Below are 25,197 nucleotides of genomic sequence, written 5' to 3'. Positions count from 1 at the left end.
ATTTTATTCCGGCTGGCTCGACGCTGGCACCCCAAATCGCCTTATGGTCGCTAAGACTTGAACGGTTTCTCTATGTCTGCGAGAATTTGTTTCGGTAAAAGCACTACGAGATAAGGAGCGAGGACCGGAACGGGTTTCTCATCGTGGACATTTCTGTTACATCTGAAGATACGAGGCTTTTTCTACAAATTTAAAGACATACTTCGTCCCCCCGGTGAGTTGCCTCTCCCTAAAAAAAAAGATGAGCTTCTCTTCAAGTTTGATGCAATAGCGGATATCCTCGTGTTCGACCACTTCATATTTTATACGACACGATAGCAAAGCCCACTTGTACCAAGTTGTGCCCCCTTAAGTAAACGCACCGTAGCTTGCCTTACGTAAGTTACATTTTTTCGGGGTGTTTTTGTGTTTGGTGGCAAATGTGGTGAATTAATGATGGCCAATTCTTTTTTTTTTTTTTTTTTTAATGCTTCGAAACTTCACAGGCAAAGCTTGGTTAGTCTCGTCCCGTTATATAGACTACACCCACTAGGTTAAAAAATGTCAGCACTTCAACGGTCCACCGCTTGACTTCATTAAAGTATTTCAGATGAAGAGTCGTGATACTGTTCACATTAATGTGTTACCGAGTGAAACTCAGAAAAAAGGGTGTTTTGGCAAGATAAACGGTGGGTAATGGTTTTTTAAAAATGTTTTCGTCGTGTCATGCCGTTGTAGCTAACGTTTTGGCAACAGTTGTCCACCATTTGATTAAATTGTGGTTAAATTACAATGTAACGGAAGCCAACTCTCGGCGGGCAAATACACAAGCTAATTGCGTACAAGCTACAAGTGGGCAGGTCTTCATCTGGAGTACAAACGCCACAGTTCAGATGTTCAGGGGACTGCCTTACACATTTATTTATTTTAACACAACCATAATTTATGTCACACTGTCTGTAAGGCCACTATCAGAGCCTTATACAACTATATAATACCATTTTATTGGCCTTGTTTTGGATTCTGAATGTAAAAATATTTAGGGCTGTAACAGAGGATTACCTGGGCGTTAAATTCAAAAAGTAGTAAAGTAGGTGGGATTAATATATTTGCCAACTTGCCACTACAGGATTGTGTAAGACGAGAACTGCATGACACTTTAATGCCACACTATTGCCAAGAACTCAGGAATCCCTTATGTAGTATCAAAATAGTTTTACAAAATTGAAGGTCAGGACAGCTGGGTGTTCAAGCAGCAGTGTCCAACAATGTTACCTTAAAATAAACGTACATGTGATAATGGAAAAGACACGTAAGGGATGTTTGAACTGTCTTCAAAACTAAACTATCCACAGTGACAGAAAGCAGCCCCTCTGTCAGTATTACAATGTAAAGTTATTGCTCTGTCATTTGCTAATAGAACACTTTGTGATACTTTATCTATGATATAGCATCTAGACCTGGTTGTTGTGATATGTTCAAAGACTCAGAAGTCATTTCCAAACTTGTGTTCCAACTACAATGTAGCTAGACTGTGACATATATTTTAGAGAAAGCATGGCAGATGAAGATAGATTAAGTTATTGTTATTTATTCACCCTTTTGAGCCAGGGATATATAAGCATCTCTGCCTTGACAGCCGCTCACAGTCCGTGCTGGTGCATGGAGAAAAGATATTTGCGTGCAATGTGTGCCAGTGCTGCAAAACAGAGGGGATTGTTTCTCCAATATCAGAGTTGGAATTGACCCACACAACTTTTAGCCGGCACAAAATTGATGTCACACAACAGAAAAACATGGTCCGCTGACATTGGTTAATACTATCAGTGTTGGTCGACAAGGGGAATATTGGCTGATAGCAGTGCTCTGACTATGAATTAGTGCATCTCTAGTAAAAAATCATGATCAGTAATTGAAATCTAATGTCGGGTAGTTCAGTGTTTTTATTTATTTATTTTGTATTTTTTTGACATGATATGAGTAATGGGCCAAAATAAGGTAGAGCGTGCAATGACGAGATGCAGAGTGAAAGAGATAAAAAATTGTGTGGTCCCGTTATCTGGTAATGTGTGTCAGACAGATCTTCTATTCTGATAAGTGTATCCGCAGATCATTTCACATCTGTGTCCATGAGTCATCGTGTAATGCCTTTGTGACTTTCAGTTTTCTGTTCCACGGTAATTATGCTTTAAGTAGATTCCCCATACACCCTTGCAATAGTTACCATATGTACGTTATGTACAGCAAAGTGGTAGTGCAAGATTGGATGCAAAACAACTTTTTTGTGCTTCTGGCTGTGGGGGGTTTCTGTGCCTTGTAGTAATAAACAGATTTAATTTCTTTCTTTGGGTACTCTACTTGTGCTCGCTTCAATGAACTGCTACATTTAAGGATGAATTGAAATGTAATATATTGTTTGTCACATCATTTTAGTTACAGAGAATGCAAAAAACACAAGTTACTTAGGCAGCTGTTCGTGTTGTTTCACCTATGTATACTGTGTGCCTGAAAGAAAAACTGTCTCTTTCGCTTTCAGGTCCTGTGATACAGGTGTTGTTGCCGTCCTGTGACGGATTTATCCTCTCAGCTGTCGGGTGTAAGGAGGAGAGGAAGCAGAGATGCCGAAACCGGTAAGAGACTGAAAGGAGTTAGATGAGAGTCGGCATATATAGCAGCAGCTTTTATCGTACTGTGTCCTACGGAGATATACAGAAAGGCGGGGGGGAAGAAGCCAGGAAAAAACACTTGAGTTAGGCACCTTCCCCACTAATTGATTCAGATTCTTTGATGTAAAAAAAAATTAAGTTGCAGTGTTACAACTTATTAAACAGTAGCTTGTGTAACTCAGGATATATGATATGAATCAGAAGCATCAAAGTTGCTTGTTTGTTCCTGCGTAGTCTCCTTGTATAAACTGACTCTCAAGATCTGCTCTCTAGCTGTCACAATAGTCGGCTTGCTCTGCTGCCGAAAGCTACATTTGTGCATTCTGGGAAGTGGCAGCTTCATCCCTATGGCTGCTCCCACTCCTCATACTCCTCTTCCAAGTAAACAACAGCCAGAGTGTGAAGTGAACTGCCTGGCCCACAGGCCTCACAACTGCAACACTGCTGCCATTGTTGCTTAAAGGGTGGAGGGAATGCCAGAGTCCCGGGATGTGAACAACGCCAAAACAAAACCAATTTGATGCAGTCTCTTCATGGCTGTCTCACTGCTGTCATGCTGTTTTTTCATCATAAACAGACTTTGGTTAGAGCCCACGCATGAGTCTGGGGATATTACATGTTGCACAATTTGTTTTCACTTTAAAGTAGGAGATTCTCAAAGTATGACGTTGTCTAGGGCACTTACTACTTAATTACTCTAAGCAATCAAACTATGACACAGCAGTACTTGTATTTGGCTTTTTTATCTGACAAACTATACTGGTCTACTTGATACATTTTAAAGTGACGCTTGCACTAGTTTCTCTAATGGAAAGATTTCAAGGTTAAGTTGCCAAAGCTTGCATCAGAAAGTTTCCTAGGAACTGGGAACAACAGGCTTGAGGCTTCACCACAAGTGAAGCAGATCTCCTGTCTAGCTCTTGAGGCGGTGGGTGTCTGTGGGTGGGGGGGTTTGGGAAGCTACAGAAGAGGAACAGCCAGGCACTGATGTCATCTTCCACTTCCCCCTCTTGTCCCCTGAGTCACCAGGGCACCATCCCAAAAACGGCTCCTAGGACAGTGCTGACCGATGTGCTGAGAGCGACATCTCTGTCACAGACAATAACTGACAGAGAAAATACAGCTTGTCGCAGGGAGGCACTGACATAAAATAAACAGAGGAAGCAAGAGCAGGGTCCATCAGACATGACCTTCTCTGGGACTGGTGCCAGACACCAGAACTTTTGGAATAGGCCTCTTATGTCTCAGTGTCAGTGCTCATCTGTAACCACGGCACAAAAACAATTGTGAGGTTGAGCAACATAAGAGCAAGCAGGGAGAGAATGTGTTTATCAAGTGGTAATTTTGCAATGAGAATCACAATTTTATAGAATTTCTTTTAAAAACATGTGATTCGTGTTCACGGTCATGGTTTTTCAGTCAACTCTGAGCATCACCCTTAGGTGGTTGAGCAAAGAGTAGAATGGTTTAGGTTGTGGGGATGTGTGAAAACACACACACAGGTTAAAACAAGTGACTTTGTTGATGAGTTTGTTTGTTTGTTTGACAACTTTGTTAACACAGCCAAACATCAACCAAGTGGAACATCACAAGACATAGCAAGCAGCTAATATTACTGACCAGTCCAACAGCAAGAAGGCAGCCCGGTCACTCTCCCGGTTTCTCTACCTCACTTCCTCCATCGTCACTTTTGGTTTCTTTGCCTCTGCCATTAGCCATAGAAGCATTCCCCCGTATCTCGGGCCTGAAAACGTCCTCTTCCCGGCAGTCCAAAGCTCTTATGCCACCAGTGTAAGCACAACCACCCCCCCGGGATCTGAGCACCCAGTCTTGGGCAGTACGGCTAGGCTACCTCGCTAACTGCAGCTATAGTTCGCAGCAGTTACTCTACTGTTCCTCAGAAAGCTTTGTAAGAGAGCTGAGGCGGAACAGCCGGAGGACATCTGTGGCAAAGCCAGAAAACATTTTCTGCATAAAATATATAATCCAGTTTCACCAAAATCGGTGAAATTGTTGGTGGTTTGGGAAGTAGTGCTGTAAAGCCTTGTAAGAACAGGCGTATGGGGGGTGAGTGAGAGAGTGGGGATGACAGAGGCACCATTTTCACTATAATAAGTCATTATAGCATCAAAGTGGTAGTGAAGCTGTTATTTTAAGGTAGGAAAGTTACATAATGTATCTTTAAGCAAGATTTAAGTAATATTTCTCCAAAACTTTATTGAATGATTGGAGTTAAATAATTAGATTGGCAGTCAAGATGCCGTGTAACAACATAAGACATCCTTCTATAAATAAAAGGGCAATGGACCTGATGGTTATAGTAGTTTTTAAATTGTGAGAATGTGTATATACTCAAAGGTGAGTCTTATCTGCAGCTTTTCATAGTGAGACCAGCTGCTTAAAATTGATTAAACCAGTGTATTGGAAGGTGTTTTTTTACTGTTGCATATTGACTGAGGAATGTGTCTACTCTAGCATCCCTATCTGATGGCATCAACATCAGTGTGGATAAAGCATATAACAGTGTATTTCAGGGAGTCTGTGGATATACTGTATACAGTTTTGTTAATCCGGAGTGATGTCCTGGCTCTCATATTTCCTAACATCATATCCCACCCCTCCTGTTTCATGCTCTTTGTACGCTGGGGGGCAGGGGATTTATTAGGTGATGGCACCCCACAGGAAGAGGGCCCTCACTGGCTTCCTAGCTTATGGCTGTTTTTCCTGTTTGCTGGAAAGGGGCCCTGCTGTGTATGTCGGGGGCCCAGTCTATGTTAACATCCTGTGTCAGTGGAAGTACAGAAGCAAGGTGAAGAGAGAGGATTATCACTACGACTGAGTCATATGGATGAAAAGTTCAAGATTTTCAAGATTTCACAGAGAGAGAGAGACACATGGGGGTTTGTTGTTGTGCTCAGGAGATACTCGGTAGGAATTTTAAGAGGTAGGAAAAGTGTTGTGGGAAGGGAGGAGTAGCAGTATTGGTGCTGGGCAACATTAAAACACTGTTTGCCAGTTGTGTTTGACCCTTCACCTCATTTACAATACAAAAGCTAGGTCCATAATCAAGTACAGTAAGTAAGGCCCTGCTTTTTCCTCTTTATTATCCTTCTACTCTTGTAAAATCACTGGAAGGTTCTCAGGTCCTGTCCACTGGATGTAGATAAGTCCTTTTTTTTGTCCTCTTGTGAAAGGGATGCTTCCCACATTCAACTCCCTTTCCCCCTAAAGGATGAATGTTTGTGTTTGAAGGTAGCAATGATTCCTCCTCCGCTCTCACTCCTCCTTCCATTCCTCCCTCCCTCCGAAAGCCTGCCTCACCCTGCAGGGGGGTTAATCAGAGGGACAGACAGCTGCTCAGAGCCCAGCAGGCCAGATTAGGAGCTCTACTGATGAAGTGTGTGTGTGTCTGTCTCTCTTAAGGCCTCTCTCAGCAAAGCTCCTCTTAACAGCTTACAGTAACTAAACAGCTGCACATTTAACAAGGGGCCCGTCTGAGTGGGAACTCGTCTTCACAATTGAAATGGAGAGGGGGATTTGGAAACGTCCCAGAAGCATACACAGAAAGAAAAGCCAAAAAATGTAAATGAGACTCACTGAGATGCTCATTGGCCTTTCATGTTTGTTGGCCTCATTTGTTGCACTTGCTTATCAAGTCAGTGCCTTAGTGCTACCGTGAACTATACTCACTGCAACGTGAGGTCTTCCTAGTGACACTGCACATGAAGGAGGGATAGCAAATTATAGTGTTATGTACAAGATGGGAGGAGACGCATAGTTGAAAATAGTCCTCCTATTAAACTGTTATCTGTGTACAGGAAGGTGGAAAATAATGAACCGCAAACAAACCAGTAAAAGCACAGAAAATGCAAACAAGTCAACACCTCAGTAGTCTTGTCATAACTTCATCGCCTGCTACTGGGCCTCAGTGTCATGTGATTAGAGATGGACATGGCGTTAGCAACAGTGTCCACCGGATGCAGCTGTGTCACGTTTTGACTCTGGTGCGACTGCCAGAGACAACCCACTGCCATTCTAGCAACTGCGACAATATTCACCGGGGGTGCGAACAAAGTGTCTCACTCATAGCTCATGAAAAGCTCTTCTCTCTCCTACACTGTCTTTACTTGTCGGTCTGTTTTTGCCGGAGGAGCTTGTGTCTCTGAAGCAAGGAATTCACTTTGCGAAATGTATTTAAATACCAAAGTTATTGACCATTAACTTCTCCGCTCAAAAATCTGCTTTTCTAGTCGTTCCTACAGTGTGATGTTTGATCTTCACTGATACTAGACACTAGTTTGACACTAGAAGGATGTTTTCACATTCATCTGCTGAAAGAGGAAAGTTTAGAAAACCTTAAGGTGCGGGGCCACGAGTATAATTCATGACATCACAAATAGTTTGGAAGTCAACCCTGGTCCAGTGTGCAACTTATACAAGTATGATGTAGAAACTAGGAGGTAGGAGTAGATAATGATATGTGATACGTGTCTTGAGGCAATCTTTAATATCTAATGATGCATTTCACTTGATACTGACTTTGTGTTAACACATACACAGCAAAACTAGTATCTCTTGTTTTTAACTTAGTAGCAAGTGAGGAGAGCAAAAGAGAGGATGCTTTTCCTTCTGCTAATGCACTATTCAGGAAATACAGATAGAGGGGGGGGGGGGGGTCTGTATTTAAACAGTAAATTACAAAATGAGCTTCAAAAGTGTATTGAGTAAAAAAAAACGTAGGCAAAGAAACTGAAAGCTAGAAAATGTGGCTGCTGAAGAGAACAGGCTTCTTTAGACGCAGTGATTCTGAAACCGTTCCAAGCTCCAAAACCTCCAGACACTGGAACCACGATGGAGATGTGTTGGACCAATGCCCTAACGGGAATATGACTCAGCCGCATCAAGTGGCTTTACGCTACTTTAAAGGTTAACCTCTTGCTTTTAGTAACATCACATCATACTTTGCAGGCTTAATCATATGGCGTTGCAGCATTAAACAGAGACACCTGAATTTACAGGTAGTATAGATGCTTTTTTACCTACAAAGTCGGGCAAATCTGCGAACTCGTTGAGGAGTGCTGAGGGCTTTACTGCTGGTCTAACTCTTACTTCTAACTCTAACTGGTCTCACTCTCTTTAAAGACAGTAATTGGGTCTTTTAAGAACTGTCATGTTGCCCAGTCAGTGTGTCTAGTGTCACTAAACAGGCGGTGTCATATGAGGACAGGCTTGCAAAAGTCGCTCCTTCAAGACTTCTCTGTTGTCAGAGTATGTGATTAGCTTTGTCAGTGCCTCGGCATGTTGTTGTCCCTCTCCCCCCTCTCTGTGCAGGAGAGAGAGGATTAGCTGACCGTCTGGTCCATACAGGATTCTACCTCTTTCTGCTCTGTGGGTTGGCCATGTTTTGGCAGTGAGACAGACACACAAAGGCGGGCCCCACACAAATGCAGGGGAAGGGACATTCAAGGCCGGTCACTTGGAAACCCCAGCTCAGCACTACATTCTCCAGAACTACTCCCGCCTCAGAGAGTCAATGAGGCAGCTACTCTTGAAACCAACACAGAGTCTTAATCTGTCAGTGAACCATGAACAGGTTATTTTGCCGATGTGGCTTTCATCAAGGGCTTGCTTTGTGCACTTGCAAGAGTAGATTAAGATTTGCCCAGGTGCTGAGCCAAGATGACTAAGTGCAGGTCTGTTTTAGTTGGTGAAAGGCCAGTGAGGACAAAATTCTATGGGATGAGAAGAGTAAAGTTAAATGCTATTATTGCACTATGTTGTCTGAGAAAACTCTAAATCAGACATTTTTGCAAGATCTCCATCTTCTCCGTAACATGGCAATAAATCAAGTGTTTGCTTGTCCTGTGGCAGCTGTAACTTTTCAATGACTCATCAAAGATTGTTTTTTTTTTTCCAGAGGAGCAAAGGGCCACAGTCTCTTTACTCCCCTACCCCACAGACATGGAGTAAACAATGAGTAAGGAATACGTGAAAGACCATTTTGCAGAATGTATTCATTGCCAAAGTGCAATCGTATCATACTGTGTGTGCAGGACATGCGTAGCGTAAAAAGAGAAGGGTGGACGTGTGAACATTTACCACGTCTGCAAACTGATTTTCTGAGAAGTACTTCGTCTTGGTTGAATGAGTGACCTCATGCAACTGCAGTCGTGACCTTTTTATTGTAGCTTCTGATGGAACTTCACATTGTTGGATTCTTGTTGAATAGTTTTTCACATTTGTTTGTTTTGGTTATTTGGTTGATGATCTGAGTAACATGAATCTGTTATATGTAATATGAGTCCGTTTAAGTGTCTGCATCTAAGCAAAACTAACCGGAGTCAGCAGTGGGTTTTATTAGGTAGCAGTAGCTCATGTTCTGTAATGTAACCATATCCTCAGCATCCTCATTGAAACGATGTTGACAGCGCTGTGTTGTAATAAGCAGCTAATGTTATTGGATGTCTGTGTCATTGGTGTACAGTCACATTCATAAAGCATAGAGTGGAACTATGCAGTCTCAGCAGCATACAGGCATTCTCATTTGAGAGTGAGTAACAACGGTGTCCACTCCACACATTAAAATAAATGATTTTGTGACAAAACAATTTAAGCATTGAAAATAATGTTAACTGATATGAAAAGTTAGTTTCACCCAGAAAAATTTGTACGGACTCATATCATTAGAGATTATCGACTCCAGTCCTGCACTACACACTGAACTCGTGTCTTTTTCCTCCCCTGCAGATAACTGGCATGTATTACGAAGTGGGTTGATTTCCCAGACAAGGATCAGGGATTAAGCCCTGGTCTTGATGTGGACTAAAAATAAAGTGCCTCTCTGTGTGGAATCTTCATTGAAAGACACATTGGCAACAAGTGTGCCAGAGAGATTTGGTCTTTAAAAGCACATAATGTTTGCTGTAATGCAGCAACCGAATCAATTGAAAAGTGACCCTGACTGAAGGCAAAATACAATCGTTTAGTCACTTAAGACTTAATCTTTCTCTGGGAAGCTGCCCACATTTTCCAACCAAAATAAAGCCTGGCCTTAAGCAGGTTAGATTATTAACATGTGGGATACGGTTTAGTCTCTTTTTAAAGTAATGTTATATAAATGGACTGTCGCACATTACAGTAATGGTGTAGGCCATGCAGGAGTGTTCATGTGGGATGTCTATAGTGTGGAGAAAGTGCTGCAACTTTTCATGGGTAATTAATGAGAGGGAGACAGAGGCAGATACATTGTGGTCTGAGCTCCATGTGGCATGGGGGAGTCAAGCTATGTGCTGTATAGACACAAGTTTCATGGATTATTCATTGCAGCGATATTGAGAGAAACAGGGAGGGATGGAGACAGAAGAGGCAGTGAAGAGATGTTGGGAGGAGAGAGAGGGAAATGCAAAGTAAGCGTTCCTGAGGTTTTGTGTATAATGGCCCAGAGGAAATGGACGTTTCTTTTCCTCAGTTTCTTCTTTCTGTGTTGCTTCTTCTTTCCCTCCTTTTTTGTATGTTTGGCTCCTCTACAGTAACCTCGCTGTAACTCAATCTCAAAGGGAGTACACCCTAGATCATCTCTCTTTCTTCCTGTTGCGCTCTGTCTCCCTCCCTTTTTTCTTTCTTCTTTCTTGCACTCTTGCAAAACTTTTTGCTTTTGCACTCAGCCTCTCATTTTGCGTCTCGCCTTCCTCTGTACCGTGCCCTGCCCTCCCTCTCTCTTCTCGTGTTGTTAACCACTACTGAGGCAACACACAGCATAGTGTGTGTGTTTGTGTGTGAAGGTGTGGGAGGAAAGATGTCAGATGCCTCTGAGATCAGCCCCCCTGCCCTCTTCTGTGCCATCAGCTGCTGCTAGGCCTACTGCCAGTGCCACTTAACAGGGCACAGCCAATGACTGAGTTTTATCCTCTGCACCACCCCAACAGAGGCCCGAGTAGTAGGCTGCCTTGAAAGGCGGGGCTTACTCACCCTGGCAGTGTAGGATGGAAAGAGGGAAAGGGGGAGAGACGCACACGTTTACAGTCTTTTTACTAAACGTGGGCTAGGATTGAGGGAAATTGACACATTGCTGACATACTGAGCAAACATTCTTCCATTCTCTTCTGTAGGAAGTCTATAATTTCCTGGAAGATGGTTGCTGGACTGAGGAAGAGTTAGACCGCATCATGTTATACATTGTCAGATGTGTTGCTGCATACATGCCATGTACCACATCCTACAGTATATATTATTTTTAACAGACATCAGAGTCAGGGTTCCCACATGTCTTGAAAAATTGGACCCCAGTTTTCCAGTCATTGAAACACCTGGAAATTGATTAAAATTATCAAATAATCTACATTGAAACATTGTTATTGTTTGAAACTCAACTGTTGGTAGGATAATCTGCATGCTATGACACTTAAAAAGCAGGTTTCTCAGAACCAAGACGTAACTGGAGAATGCTCCTATTTAATTTCTGCTCTCATGTCAATTAAGAGCCAAACAACAAACCAAACAACAAATGGTGTCAACTCTATTTTGGAAATGCTGTAGACAGTCACATCTACATGAATACAGCTTATTAATGATCACGTTTACATTTGTTGTTGTGGTTGATAATTGTTAATTGTACAACACTCCCTACCTCTTCTTTTAATAGGCTAATTCATTTTCTGTAAAATAAAATAAATTCTACTTGATTTTATCTGTTATTTATGATCGCTCAAGAAAAGCGAGAAGCGGAAATATAGGATATGGTGAGAACAGCTAAGTGCACCACGAAAGCAAGCTAACACAGTGTGCCATAAACGCTGACCACCATTGTGAGCAAGTGCAGTCTTATATTGTCAAGAAAAACTTGAAAAAAGATTGGGAGCCCTGAGAGTGAATAATGTCAGAATTAAGCACAGACGGCTCTCATTGCTACCTCAGATATGAAAGATACAAACAGGAAACATAGGGAGAGAGAACGTAACAAAGGTCCTCGGTTTAAATCGAACAGTTACGTGTTACTCATCTTAAACAGTAGGCCACAGGAGTTCTGTTTTTAAAAGAAACATGTAAGCAGTTTGGCTTGCTATGACTACATTGTTGACAAGGTTGTGTGGTTTCACGGTCATTTGGTTTTCAGAGCTCTACCTGAACCTGTGGTCTGTCACTCTTTGTCTAACAGGACCACTGTGGGGTTTTCTTCGTTTACCATTCCTCCCTGCAAAATGGAGAACTGCTTACAGAAACTGCTTATTTGTCCATATATTTATGTGAACCTCTTTTTATGTTGTTTACTGAAGCTACAAAAAAAGCCACAGGCTACTCCATCTCCTCAAAAAATCCTTAAAATGGTCAGTGGACCGCTATAATTGTGAAGCACTAAGTTTGCATTAACAAAAACTGAACTGCACCTCGAGGAACAGCTAAAAATAAAACTGACTTTGCTGCAAGTAACGTTGCCTGATTGATGATGGAGATTAGTGGACATTTAGTCGAGATTAGAAAGAAAGGTGTTAATATTAATAAGCTGTATGTATGGTGGTAGAAGTTGTCTCAGGCATATTCCACTTACTGGTTTTAATAAAATGCTGTAAAGCTTATTTAGAATTTTTCCACAGTAGAAAATGGTATTGTTGTGACATTTGTAGTAAGAACAATGAGGCAGCGTTGCTTTATCTAAAGTTTCAATGTAAAAATCTTTGTCTGAGTAATATGGCAAACAAAGTAAACCTGTGTGTTTTCTAGATCAACGTACGTGTGACCACCATGGATGCAGAGCTGGAGTTTGCCATCCAACCTAATACCACAGGAAAACAGCTCTTTGACCAGGTGAGCAGGAATGACATAACCATGAATGTCGACTGGTTACTGCTTTCAAAAAATATGTTTAAGTCACTGTTTGGTGTCAGAAGTTGACTTTTTGTACCTACTGTATTTACCTTAGTTTTTTTTTTTATATTCAGTAATGCATTACAACAGACATGTTGGGTGCACTAACTTGGGATTTACCTTTGCTGTTTGCCTTCCAATTTGAGAGAACTTTTTAGAAATTACCTGAAAACAATAATGTTAGAGCACATCATTTTTACACGAACACACAACAAAAAAACAAGCTAGTCTATGGTCCATTTTTCCACAAAGAAATCCATCCGCACCACAAAGGGTGTGTGTGTGTGTGTGTGTGTGTGTGTGTGTGTGTGTGTGTGTGTGTGTGTGTGTGTGTGTGTGTGTGTGTGTGTGTGTGTGTGTGTGTGTGTGTGTGTGTGTGTGTGTGTGTGTGTGTGTGTGTGTGTGTGTGTGTGTGTGTGTGTGTGTGTGTGTGTGTGTGTGTGTGGCCCCTAAGGAGCATCTACACAAAAACACTTGAAACTGCAGACTGCTGCATGTTAGGAAGAAAATGTGATACCAAATGTGACATGCACAAGTTGAGTGTTAAAGCTAAACAAAGTTCAGTTACAAGATTTATTTTTATGCTGTGCCTCCCTTTGAACATCAACCCTTTTTCAAACTGATAGGGAAGCAGTTTGGACTTTTGCAGCTGTCCAACAACCTTCTAAATGACCCGTTCACTGTCCATCTAAAAAAGGAGCTGGGTGTCTTCGAGTCACACGTTTTTAAAACAAATGTAAAAATCAGCAGAGGCTACTAGTGTTGTTGGTTATCATCTCATTTATTGTGAACATCATCTGCTAAAAGGATGTATGTACGTGTTCTGGATAACTGCTTATCCTGGATAAGACACTTACTACATAACCATAATGTCCCTGGTTCAATTCAGGCTGGGGTCCTTTCAGGCATGTCACCACCTATACTGTTCACTATTAAGGTAAATAAACATTGTGTTTTATTCTCAGGTGGTGAAGACGGTGGGACTGCGGGAGGTCTGGTTCTTTGGCCTGCAGTATGTGGACAGTAAAGGCTATATCACCTGGCTCAAACTCAACAAGAAGGTCAGTCTTCCTTTGCTTTAACCTTCTCCTATGTAATAAACCAAAACACACAGTTTTTTAATTTACATGCCTGCTCTTCTACTGTCTTCTTCCTTTTTACTTGCTCTCTGCCTCCCCCACTTTTTAGTTCTTTGCTTTTTCTTTCACTTTCTTTCACACTTTATTTGTGTCTTTCTTCCAGTCAGTGTCTGTTGTTTGTCTGGGATTTTCCCAGAAGCTCTGCTGTGGTCTGGAGCATCAGATGTGCTCTTTTAACAGGCTTCCTCTCTCACTCTGGCCAACACACCCTCCAGCCTTAACACCCCTGCTATTACAGTGTATCTGTCTGTTTGTTTGCATGACAGACATTTCCTCTCTCACTCTTCAAGTGTGTTTGAGACAGAGACAGAAAGAGAGGCAGGGGATTCAGACAAATGTGAGGAAAAATCCCCCTAACATTGTGCAGTAAACCCGTGTGTGTTTCTTCTAACAAGCGGAGCTCCAGTGGAAACTATTTTGTGTGTGTGCACATACAGTATGCACAGCCAAGCCCAGAAGCACATGTTCCCAGATATCAAAAGATCTTTTGACTTACAGTGACAAGTGTTATGTGATGAATATGCTTGTTTAACACAGTCCCTTAATGTGCTTTGATATCTATTTAAAGGACATGATGAAAGGGATGATGCAAAATCAGCACAATTCACACTGCAACATACCAACATTGTTGTGACTTGTTCTTCCTTCCAGGCCCTTCACTGTGATGTAGCTGTGATACTGACTTTATGATCTGTTGATCAGATAGATGGTGATGTTTTCTTTATTGTCCAGGTGACCCAGCAGGATGTGAAGAAAGAGAACCCTCTGCAGTTTAAGTTCAGAGCCAAGTTCTTCCCTGAGGATGTCTCAGAAGAACTAATCCAGGAGATCACCCAGAGACTCTTCTTCCTGCAGGTAACAAGCCACTCACTAGTCAAGTTTCCATTCAAATGGAGTGCAAATAGGAACCGAAATTCCAGCAAATCGGGAAATGCAAATTGATGATTGTTTCCATTCAGTACTGAAATGCAAAGTAAAAAAAAAGAGTAATAACTTTATTTGATGTGAGACATCGTCATGACATGTAAGTAATGTGAATAGCAAAGAAAGAATAAAAATAGAAGAAACGGATAGGAGTACACAAAACAATCAATGCATAAAAATAAATGCAAATATTCAACTTTATTATCACAATGTGCAGGCACTTATGTAATCAAAAAGGAAGGCTGCAGGTTCACCAAGACAGTGCAAAGAAAAATAAAAGGGGGAAGGCATATAGAGACATACATATATATTTAAAGACAAAAAACAACATGTACAACTTGAATAAATGGGATAGTGCATGCTTGAATGATGTAATAAAGCTTTGCAAAAGGCATTGTAAACATGGCAGTAGTGTAAGAGGAAAGTTCTGTAGGTCAATGCAAAGGATATTTAAATATGGCAGTAGTGCAAAAGAGTCTTTTAGTAGATGACTTATTCACAAACTCTGTTTTCATTGCACTTTATTGCATTTTGTTTTTAATGATGCAACAACTTTTCCACCTCAGTGAAGCGTTAAAAACCTTTTGCGTTTACTGCACTGGCACACACTGATTACATCCTCACACAGGATAAATGGCGTCAGGGTGATGTTTTAATGTTACAAGGTTAGCTGACAGCACATGAGAGTAAGAAGCAAACAGTAGATTTTACGTAGAAATAGTTAAAAGCAAAAAATTAGGAGTGTTGAATAAATGAAATCTGTTCCATTTGTTAACTCCTTCACTCCCTCCTGTTTTGCCAGGTGAAGGAGGCCATCCTGAACGATGAAAACTACTGTCCCCCAGAGACAGCTGTGTTACTGGGGTCATACGCTGTCCAAGCCAAGTATGGAGACTACAACAAAGATGTGCACAAGCCTGGGTACCTTACCCATGACAGACTGCTGCCTCAGAGGTACACACACAAATAATGTCACAACCTAAATATTTCTGTTGTGAGCCAAAGTGACTGGATGTGTGGGAGGTGTCCCTTGATTTTCCACGCACAGTCTACATCCGTTGAAACCTGGAATGCCTCTCGCTCACTGTTGGAATTTTCAATCATTTCCTCTCGAGGAAACAATTCTGTGCGTTTCAACATCCCATCAGGTGAAGTCATTGTGTCTGTGTTTGTGTGCACAGAGTCCTGGAGCAGCACAAGCTGACCAAGGAGCAGTGGGAGGACAGGATACAGACTTGGCACGAAGAACACAGAGGAATGCTCAGGTATGTGTCAAACTTTCCTCATCACATTCTTTACTTAAAACCCCCTGAGAGACACAGAACATTTGTATCTGAGTGTTCGCCTTTAGGCTTGTTGTGTCATGTTCGGATGTCGAACTAAATGTGATTGTCTGAGAGTGTTACCTACTGTTATTGGAATGTGTGATGTGATTGTGGTCAGACACAGATTGGATTCTGTTTTACTGATGTAACGTTACATTGTGGACATTATCTAATAAAACATATATTATATATAATCTTCCTGCTTTTCCTTTTTCTCTAGAGAGGACTCTATGATGGAATATCTTAAAATCGCCCAGGACTTAGAGATGTACGGAGTCAACTACTTTGAGATCAAAAACAAGAAGGGCACACAGCTGTGGCTGGGCGTGGATGCTCTTGGCCTCAACATTTATGAACACGAAGACAAGTAAGGGCGCGCGCACACACACACACACACACACACACACACAGATTTGTTGTTATTTTCATTTACAAAAGAGTTCTGGGGAAAAAGTCCAATTCAGCCTAATCCTATAAAATATTGCATTGTTGGCCTGACAGTGAAGACTCTTGGAGATTATCATTAAGGCTAAACACCTCAGCTTTCAGATACCACTTTATTTCCCAAAATAGATGTGTGGTGTTTTGGTATGGATCAATGCACATACAGACAGGCGCTTGCAAGGGGCTCAAAGCTGTGGTTTGCAGATGATTACTAAACAGCAGCAGGCATGAGGACAAATGAGTAGGTGGAGGCTTATGACACAGCATGTCACAACCGATGTGTGTCAACGCATGTCGTCATAACGGTGTCTGTTATACCTGCTGTGTCTCACAAGATCAGAGCCAGAGCCTTATGTCGGATTTGTTAGCAAATAACATGTAAAATAACTTGGATTTGTTCTGAAAGATTATCAGATTTTGCACAAAGTTGAAATTACTATTATCAGCTCTTAGCTCACAACATTTTATTGTATAGTGAAGCACTAGTTGGAAACATTGCAGTAACTCCAGCATTTAGACTGTTGAGATTTTAAATAAACAACATAATGTTTCTTTCAGCTTGTGTCTTTGGCTGGAGCTTTTCAGAATTTGGGCTTTTAATATGTTCAATAGATTTTCAAGGACTTAAGTCATCCAATGCCCAAAGGACAGGGATATTTACGTGGGTTCTGTGAAGGCTCTTTCTGTTATGACAGCAGAGCACATACTGTAAGCACTTGAAACTGTATAGATCAGACTTGTAAACAACTGGCTGTTTAGCTTTGACATTGTTAATTTGAGTTATGACACATATTTTGGTGCAAGGCTGAATCTTTGGAAACAACTAGAATCAGTACTGTGAATGTGTTCACAAGCCAGACTGCAGTAGATCCATTTGCCAATAAATACTCTTTATTTAGTGTCCACAGAGCTGGTCCGGCAGTTACTGTCAGTAAAGCAAGATCCAGTGCATCCTTGTGGACTAACAATGTAATAGTGACACTGTTTCAAAACTACCTCAGATGAATCTTTAGCATTTCTGTACCGTATTTTCTTGTTTTCTGATCTTAACTTATTACATAAATCAGTCAGGCCACCTCTACTATTTTCTCACTTTATGAGAGGTTGGATGCCAACATGAGATGCACAATTCCAGTTTTGAGGAAGCAAAGCTCTATTTCGAATGGAAAACTGAGGGAGAGGTGGGGAAAGGAAGACAACGTCTGTCTATTGTTGGAGAGTCTTTCCTGTCCTCTGGTCAGAGATTTCTTTTCCCCTTTTGTGGAGGGATAGATCTAATCACAACTCCTGTAGCATTTCCTCTCACTGCTTTTCCCTTCTTGTCCGTTATCTTAGGTCATCTCAACTGCTATCCTCCTCCTCTTGTCCAGGTGACAAAGGAAGGAAATAAGGGATAGTTCTTTTATCTCTCCTGAGGCATCAACCTCCTCAGTATCACTTTATCCCTTTTCCTTTCTTCCTATTTTTTCCTTCTTGAACAGAGAACACCCACCATCCTTTTCATACTTGGCAGGAAGAGATATTTTCAGTTTTATCCACCTCCTATTTCCTGTCACTATTCTTAACCACTTAACTGAAAAAAAAAAATGAAATTGAAGATTGAAACGTAAACGAAAGTATCTCCTGATATCCTGTAAAGAGGTCTGCTTATGCTAGGCACCATCTGCTGGCTGAATGTTATAAAACACTCCCAACAAGTGTGTAAGATCCTGTACTGTGTGTTATGAGTTCAAATGTTTAAAGTGTAAATTGCCACTTTTGGACATTTCTTTTTTCAGGTTGACACCAAAGATTGGCTTCCCCTGGAGTGAGATTCGAAACATCTCTTTCAATGACAAGAAGTTTGTCATCAAACCTATTGACAAGAAAGCACCTGTGAGTGTCAAATTCATCAAACGTATAGAAAAGGCAAGAGATATTTGACTTTATCTAACCCCTTTCTTATTTTTAAAAACATGTAGGACTTTGTGTTCTATGCCCCACGACTGCGCATCAACAAGCGCATCTTGGCATTGTGTATGGGTAACCACGAGTTGTACATGAGGAGGAGAAAGCCCGACACCATCGAGGTGCAGCAGATGAAGGCTCAGGCCCGGGAGGAGAAGCACCACAAACAGATGGAGAGGTACTGCAGAGGAACACTCACAGCCATGTTATGTTGTTCCTAAGATCAGAGAAAAGCTTGCAAAGAAATTCAAATACTCCAAAGGCTCAAAAGATCATATACATTAAGACTTTTTTGAACTTTATAGCTTTCAAAGCTTAGCTTCATAACTTCATATATTTAAAGCAATATTTCCAGTTGAGCTAAAATTAGTGACAGTCATTCAAACATCACATGGTAATTTTAAGCAATTCTCATCACTGGCAAAGGGAATTAACCTCCCACTTCACTGACTTTTGACAATACATAAATATATGTACAAAGACACTTGGGTATTGAAGTCAAAAATTAGCTGACAGTTTCCCCACTGGAGGGCAGTGTTACCTCTTTTACATACGTTATCTGAATGCCAGAGTATTTTATTCAGTTAAAGGTGCTGCAGCTTCAGATGAGTTGCAGGACAAGAAAGATTTACTATGTTTCTCTATATTTGTTACTATCGTAGAGTAAAACCCAAGTAATCTGAAACTTGTACTTGCGAAACTTCCCAGGGCTCAGCTGGAGAATGAGAAGAAAAAGCGCGAGTATGCGGAGAAAGAGAAGGAGAGGATAGAGCGTGAGAAGGACGAGCTCATGGAGAGGCTGAGACAGATTGAAGAGCAGACGATGAGAGCTCAGAAAGGTACCTGTTTTACTTTTTATCTATCTGTTCACTGCTGCCCCCCTCTGTCCTCCTTGTGTCAAATTAAAGAATTCTTTCTGGGGTGTGACTGAGGCCAGTTATGTCTATTTGTAAAACTAGAATGAACTATAAAGTTGATTGAAGCCATATTTTTCATTTCTCTGGTTTTTATTTATTCAGACAGACAGGGCTTTCCCTAGTACCATGTCGATGCCATATTTAGGAATAATAATGCATCAATACTTGTACAACACAGGTCAGACATTATGAGCAAGTTATACTTCTGTATGTATTTGGAAATAAACCCTCAGTTCAGACTTATGTGCCTGAATCAACTGTATCTGACCTCAGCAGTCACTATCAGCAGAGATCACACTGTATGTGTGATAGAAATGTGTAATGAGACTGCGTCTGCCCTTCCACAGAGCTTGAGGAGCAGACTCGCCTGGCCATGGAGCTGGAGCAGGAGAGAAAGCGGGCGAGGGAGGAGGCCGAGAGACTGGAGAGAGAGAGGCAGGTTGCTGAGGAGGCCAAGGCAGAGCTGGCCAGACAGGCTGCAGACCAGCAGAAGACCCAGGAGCAACTGGTACGTGTTTGTTTTAACTGACAGTGTGAGCAATTACTGGCTGGTTAAGTTTGGTTATTTCGGTTTTTAACATAATCTGGAGTACATTCTTGTTGTTTTTAAATGTAAAATACGTGTAATAGCAGGGTCTGTTTTATCCCAGGCTTCTGAACTGGCTGAATTCACAGCCAAGATTGTTCTCCTGGAAGAAGCCAAGAAGAAGAAAGACGAAGAGGCCACAGAATGGCAGCACAAGGTACAGGTCTCCTCTCCTCTGGTCCTACATGAGCGAACACTGGCTTCATTGGTTATTCACCTTAAGGTGTTTGTAACATACACACTGCGGGTGCCTTCACCCACTGTAACGGGGACTTGCAGCTATTCAGAGGAACTGCACTGCCTTTTTCTTGTTTCCTATGCATAAATACAAAAAACATCAAAGAAATATTAAAGTACGTGTCAGGGTATGGTAGAAACCTGTAATGGAGTATTTGAAAACCACACCCACTAAACATACAAAATGGAAACTACAAATACAAACATCCCTAATACATTTTAAATATTAGTGTTCAGAAAGGGCTTACATAAACTAACCAACTGTTGGCTGAATCAAATTTCAACAACATTTGTGTTGAGTTTGTTTTTAGTGGAAACATTTAAATTATAGTGATACATCAATGCAAAACCTCATGTTAAATTAGAAAAGATTTCCATAGGCTAGAAAGCATTGAGTAAGAGTTTATTTTTAGAAACAAATACACATGTCAGACATTAATGAGCCAGTTGATGTATAGAAAAATTGAAGTTAGACTTCATACTATTTTGAGTATACCTCATTCCATAGAATACCATGTGGGCCACGCAGTGTTGTCGGCAGCAGGTCACCTGTCTGCTGTGAATCCAGTATATATATCTGTCTTACGCTTTCCCCGTGCCCTCACCTGCAGGCCCTGTCAGCACAGGAGGACCTGGAGAAGACCAAGGAGGAGCTGAAGACCGCAATGACAGTGGTGCCGGTGCCTCCCGGCGGCAACGCTGAGAATGAGCACGACGAGCAGGATGAGAACCACGCGGAGGCCAGCGCCGAGCTCTCCAACGAGGGCGTCAGCCAGCTAGACCTCCGCAGTGAAGAGGCGCGTGTCACTGAGGCCCAGAAGAATGAGAGGGTCAAACAACAGCTGCAGGTAAGAGTGAGGGGTGAAAACCTTTTTAGGGTCGGGTTGTAAAATGGCTGCCTGTGGGTCAGATATCCTTGACAAAATGACATCCCTGAGAGCTACTTTTCTCAAGGTCAAATGAACTCTGTCACTTTAAGTTAAATTCATTTAAATCTTTAAGAAAATGACATCAGAACATCATCTAATAAATGCTTCCCATGTGGAGAGCGACCTGCTTTTGACAGGAGGTCTAGAACTTCCCAGATGAATAAAACATTTTTAAAAACATTTAAAGAATTAAAGAATTAAATATTTAAAGAATATATATCTCTTTAGTTCATCACTTTTATTTAACCAAAAGACATTTGCGTCTCCAAAACACAAATAACAACAAGATTATATTATTTTCTAACAGCAGGAAACACCAGCCAAGAAATGGCAAATAAGGGTAAGATAAGGCATACTTCTCTGTCCATTCTTCTTTAAACTCCTGCTTTTAACAGGAGTAGGTGTGCTGGCTTAGACTGTAGCCTGGCTTTAAAGCAGACCTACTGGTAATGAATTGAACAAACTGGTTATATCAAATCTATTCATATCATTTTTTAGATATATTACAGAGGCTGTAGATCTAAGCTGGGCTACTGTATAGACCAGGACTTGTACTGAAGCTATGGCAAGAAGAGTTCAAACATCAACAAAAGAGTTTTATTAACCTTAAAAACAAATATCAAACAAAAAGAGTTCGCATACGGGTCCGTGTATGCACTGCACCTGTTAGCCTGCAAGAAAAAGTTCTCAAAAAACAGGCCTGGGCCAAACCTGTACTGTAACTGCAGACCGCTGCTTCAGGGTGTATCTGAAGTTGCACCTGATTGGAAGGATTTATGTTGACACACATAGATAAGATACGTTTTGTTGCTTCGCGTCAATCAGATGTTAGCTTTTAAAATGATTGATGCATATTTTCCTCTTCTTTTTGTCTTCTGCACTTGTTTCCTGTTTCTTCTTCTCTGCAACTTCTACGCCCCTCCATTGCCCCACTGTTGTTTTCCCTTTCTTTTTCTATTCTTCGCGTTTTCTCGTATTTTCCCTCCCTCCCCATCACCCTCTCATCCTCCCTTTTCTTTGATCTCTCAGACGTTAAGTTCAGAGTTGGCCGAGGCCAGAGACGAAACCAAGAAGACGCAGAACGATGTGCTCCACGCCGAGAACGTGAAAGCAGGCCGTGACAAATACAAAACGCTGCGCCAGATCCGATCGGGCAACACGAAGCAGCGCATCGATGAGTTTGAGTCCATGTGAGAAACGGCACCCCTGTCCCCTCGCCCATCTTTCCCTCAGGGGTGTCTGCTCCCGAACTTTCCCCTCAGCAGCCGCTCAACTTTCATGGACAACAGATGCTGCCGTCCTTGTAATCCCACCAAGTCCCCCTCAACGCCCACAAGGCAATCCTGAGAAATCATCTTGTCAAAAACTGCCAAAGCCCCGCCCCACATCTCCACTCTGAAAGTTACGGATATCTCCCTTCATTTGGAGCTGCCTACACGCCACTCTGAACAAGCAAAGATCGTTGTAAAGCAGAGATTCTGTAATCCTTAAGAGAAACTGTAAAACCAAAATGAAAACAATTGGATTTTTTATTTTGAGCAAACATGGCCATAGCAAGCTACTTTTGTTTTTTTTGTTTTTTTTTTTGTTTTGCTTGATGACTTGTATGTAAAGGTTTAGTATAGGTCTTCAATCTACCGTGTCCTCTCCTTGTTTTTAAGTTGTTTCCCTCTGCTTTAGTTTGACTCGTTTTATTGATGATGCCCTTCTTTTTAGTTGTCTGTGGAACACATTGATGCTGGGTTCAGTCCCAGAACTCCGAGTAAATACCGGAGTTTGGGGATAAATTAAGTCAGTATTTTCATTCAGCGTCAAAGCGCTGCTACCTTACATGATGTCAAACTATATCACAAGCTAGTTATGCTAATTCTCTTAGCATCTGTGAGTCATTAGAGAGCTGAGCTGAGCTCTATTCAATCAATTCAAACTTATGTGAATGTTACACTTCGATAAAAACACGACACTGCAGTATTGTTAAAGTTTTGATTTCAGGCTGAATATCAAAAATAGCAGTATTTTCAGATTTTGATGGAAATCCTTTCTGTGAATGACATCGGGAAAAGAGCCACCCAACTTTGGTTTTGATGATTGAATGTAGAAAAGGTAACAAAGGGAAAGTTTTTTTTTTTTTTTTTTTTTTTTAAACATGCACAGGTGGTAGGATAGCACGTAATGAGCTTGTGCCACTGTGCTATGGCCCTCGAGCTTAAAAGTGTTATGAAGATAAGCTAATTTGTGTGTGTGTGTGTGTGTGTGTGTGTGTGTGTGTGTGTGTGTGTGTGTGTGTGTGTGTGTGTGTGTGTGTGTGTGTGTGTGTGTGTGTGTGTGTGTGTGTGTGTGTGTGTGTGTGTGTGTGTGTGTGTGTGTGTGTGTGTGTGTGTGTGTGTGTGTTCTCCAGATGCATCCCAGTGTTTCATTCCCAGTCACCATAGATGGTTTTCTCTGCCTGCCAGCTCACAAAGGAACCCAGGGTATTAAATGGACAGCGAGAGGAACAGATAGATGAGCATCAGCGTACGTCCCGGCTGTTTGTCTTTCTGTCCAGTTGTGTGAGTGTGTACGTGTGTGGAAGCCAAGTCCTGGCACCTCTCTGGCTGGGGAGCTTATGAAAACATCAGTCCTCGACCCGGGACAGATCTCTACCTCAGTAATGTTAGCAGTGGTGACTGACAGTCACACACTAAGGGTGCTCCCTCCTTCCCTCCCTCTCCAAAAAAACAAAAAGTCATGATTTTAGGTGGTCGCTGTTACTTTCTCGGGTGGCGCTCCTGGGCAGGCTACGTTTGGTCAGAGCCCAGTTGCTTTGTGGCTGTACGTTGGTTAAGGATTTCAAGAGAACATTAAGGGTCAATGTAGAACATACCTCCTGAGTGAGATCTAAAAGTGTTATTTCTTACATTTAAAGCTAGTTTTATATAATAATCTCCACGCTCCTGGCCTTGCTCAGATGTTTTCATTCATTCTGTCCAAGAAAGAAAAAGAAATATCCCAAACAATGAGGAAGGTGAAATAAATAAATAATGCTGCAAATATCAGAATGGAAATTAACTTTTTTATACAGAGAATTTTCCTGTGAGGCATTTGGTTCTAAGGAGCCACAGGTTGTTCACAGAGCTCGACGCTCGTTTAAAAGAAGGTTCTCGTGTAAAATTATTAAAATGGCCTTCAACATCTGCTCAGAACTTTGTCTCTTCGGTTACAATTTCACTTTAAAGAGACCGTTTGCAGAGAGACTTGTGAATACGTAAAGAGAAGAGTTTTTAGTTGGTCTTAATGTGAAGGGACCTTGCTATTATGATACAAAATCTCTCCCGATTCAAATGGAGAGTAGGCCAATTTCTTCCCACTAAAATTCTCATCTAACAGACAACAAATTGACTCCATCTTTCGTGGGGTGGAAAATATGTTCCAGGGTGCATTTTTTTGAAATGAGTGGACATGAAGTTTTCCTTTTTTTTTTTTTTTTTTTTTTTTTTATGAACAACATGATGAAAAATGTAAATGGTATTATTTGTTACGCTTTACTTGACAGCTGGTGTGGGTTGATATTTTTTTAATAGTCAGAGTTTTAAAGTTAAAGCACTTGTATGAAACAAGACACTGAAGCCTGCCTTTTGTGTTTAACTTCACAGTGTCCATTGTTAGCGTTGTTTTGCCATAGGAGGTAAAAAAAAAAAAAAAAGATCTTGTGCTTCCAGCTCATATTTTTGTATTGTGTTCAAAGACCCTAACCTAACCTAAACCAGCAACACGCATCGCTATACCGGACAGCTTCATCGGAGGGGAAAACTCTTTTTGACGCATCTACACCCCCAACCCCCCCTTCCCCCCCGTGTTCAAGCTGTAAGGCTTCAGTTGGACTCTTCACAGCAGAATGTCATTGGCCTGCCTGTCCCCTCCGATGAAGCCAGCGTCTGTGATGATGCCTGCTCTGGCACCAGCTGTCACGTTTTGCCGTTTCTTTTTTTGTTTTTTTTCCTTATGTTCATGTTAGTATTCTTAAGATAGGAGGCACAGATGGATTGCAGTCCATTTCATTGGTTCACAAATAAAAGTTTTAAATTTTGTGTGTGTGTTATGTGTTTTGCCTGAGATTTGCATCCATAGCAGGGTCATAATTTTTGTAATCAATGAATCTATAGATTACTTTTTTATAGATTTATATTTATTTTATAGACAAAATTATTAAGATTGCCATCACAATATCCCAAAGCACAAAGTATTATCTGTGTTTGGATTTGTC

The 25,197-nt window shown here is 41.4% G+C and overlaps 1 protein-coding gene across 2 annotated transcripts; it reads left to right on the top strand.

Annotated features, from left to right (window-relative positions):
* LOC127378892 (radixin) lies at window positions 1-25,021 on the top strand. 2 transcript variants are annotated; one of them, XM_051428242.1, is made up of 15 exons: window positions 1-214; window positions 2,516-2,609; window positions 12,363-12,446; window positions 13,472-13,567; window positions 14,378-14,500; window positions 15,372-15,523; window positions 15,751-15,834; window positions 16,115-16,261; window positions 18,117-18,213; window positions 18,300-18,463; window positions 18,994-19,124; window positions 19,550-19,710; window positions 19,853-19,945; window positions 20,637-20,873; window positions 21,984-25,021. In XM_051428242.1, exons 2-15 carry the CDS (start codon window positions 2,598-2,600, stop codon window positions 22,146-22,148), a joined length of 1,746 nt encoding a protein of 581 aa, XP_051284202.1. In that variant the 5' UTR covers window positions 1-214; window positions 2,516-2,597; the 3' UTR covers window positions 22,149-25,021. The 2 variants fall into 2 exon arrangements, with proteins under 2 accessions (XP_051284202.1, XP_051284203.1); XM_051428243.1 differs by lacking the exons at window positions 1-214; window positions 2,516-2,609; window positions 13,472-13,567; window positions 14,378-14,500; window positions 15,372-15,523 and having other exon boundaries at window positions 12,388-12,446.
* The last annotated feature ends 176 nt before the right edge of the window (window positions 25,022-25,197 follow it).

Source organism: Dicentrarchus labrax, unplaced genomic scaffold (genome assembly GCF_905237075.1).
Source record: "Dicentrarchus labrax unplaced genomic scaffold, dlabrax2021, whole genome shotgun sequence".
Classification (NCBI taxonomy): domain Eukaryota; kingdom Metazoa; phylum Chordata; class Actinopteri; family Moronidae; genus Dicentrarchus; species Dicentrarchus labrax.
The sequence above is the reverse complement of the archived record's forward strand: the minus strand, read 5'-3'. Positions and strand labels throughout refer to the sequence as shown.

What these genes read in the sequence shown, in the direction of transcription:
- LOC127378892 (XM_051428242.1), top strand. An exon ending in AGAGACTCTTCTTCCTGCAG is followed by an intron (nt 14,501 to 15,371) that starts GTAACAAGCCAC and finishes CTGTTTTGCCAG; the next exon opens with GTGAAGGAGGCCATCCTGAA. An exon ending in AGAAGACCCAGGAGCAACTG is followed by an intron (nt 19,711 to 19,852) that starts GTACGTGTTTGT and finishes GTTTTATCCCAG; the next exon opens with GCTTCTGAACTGGCTGAATT.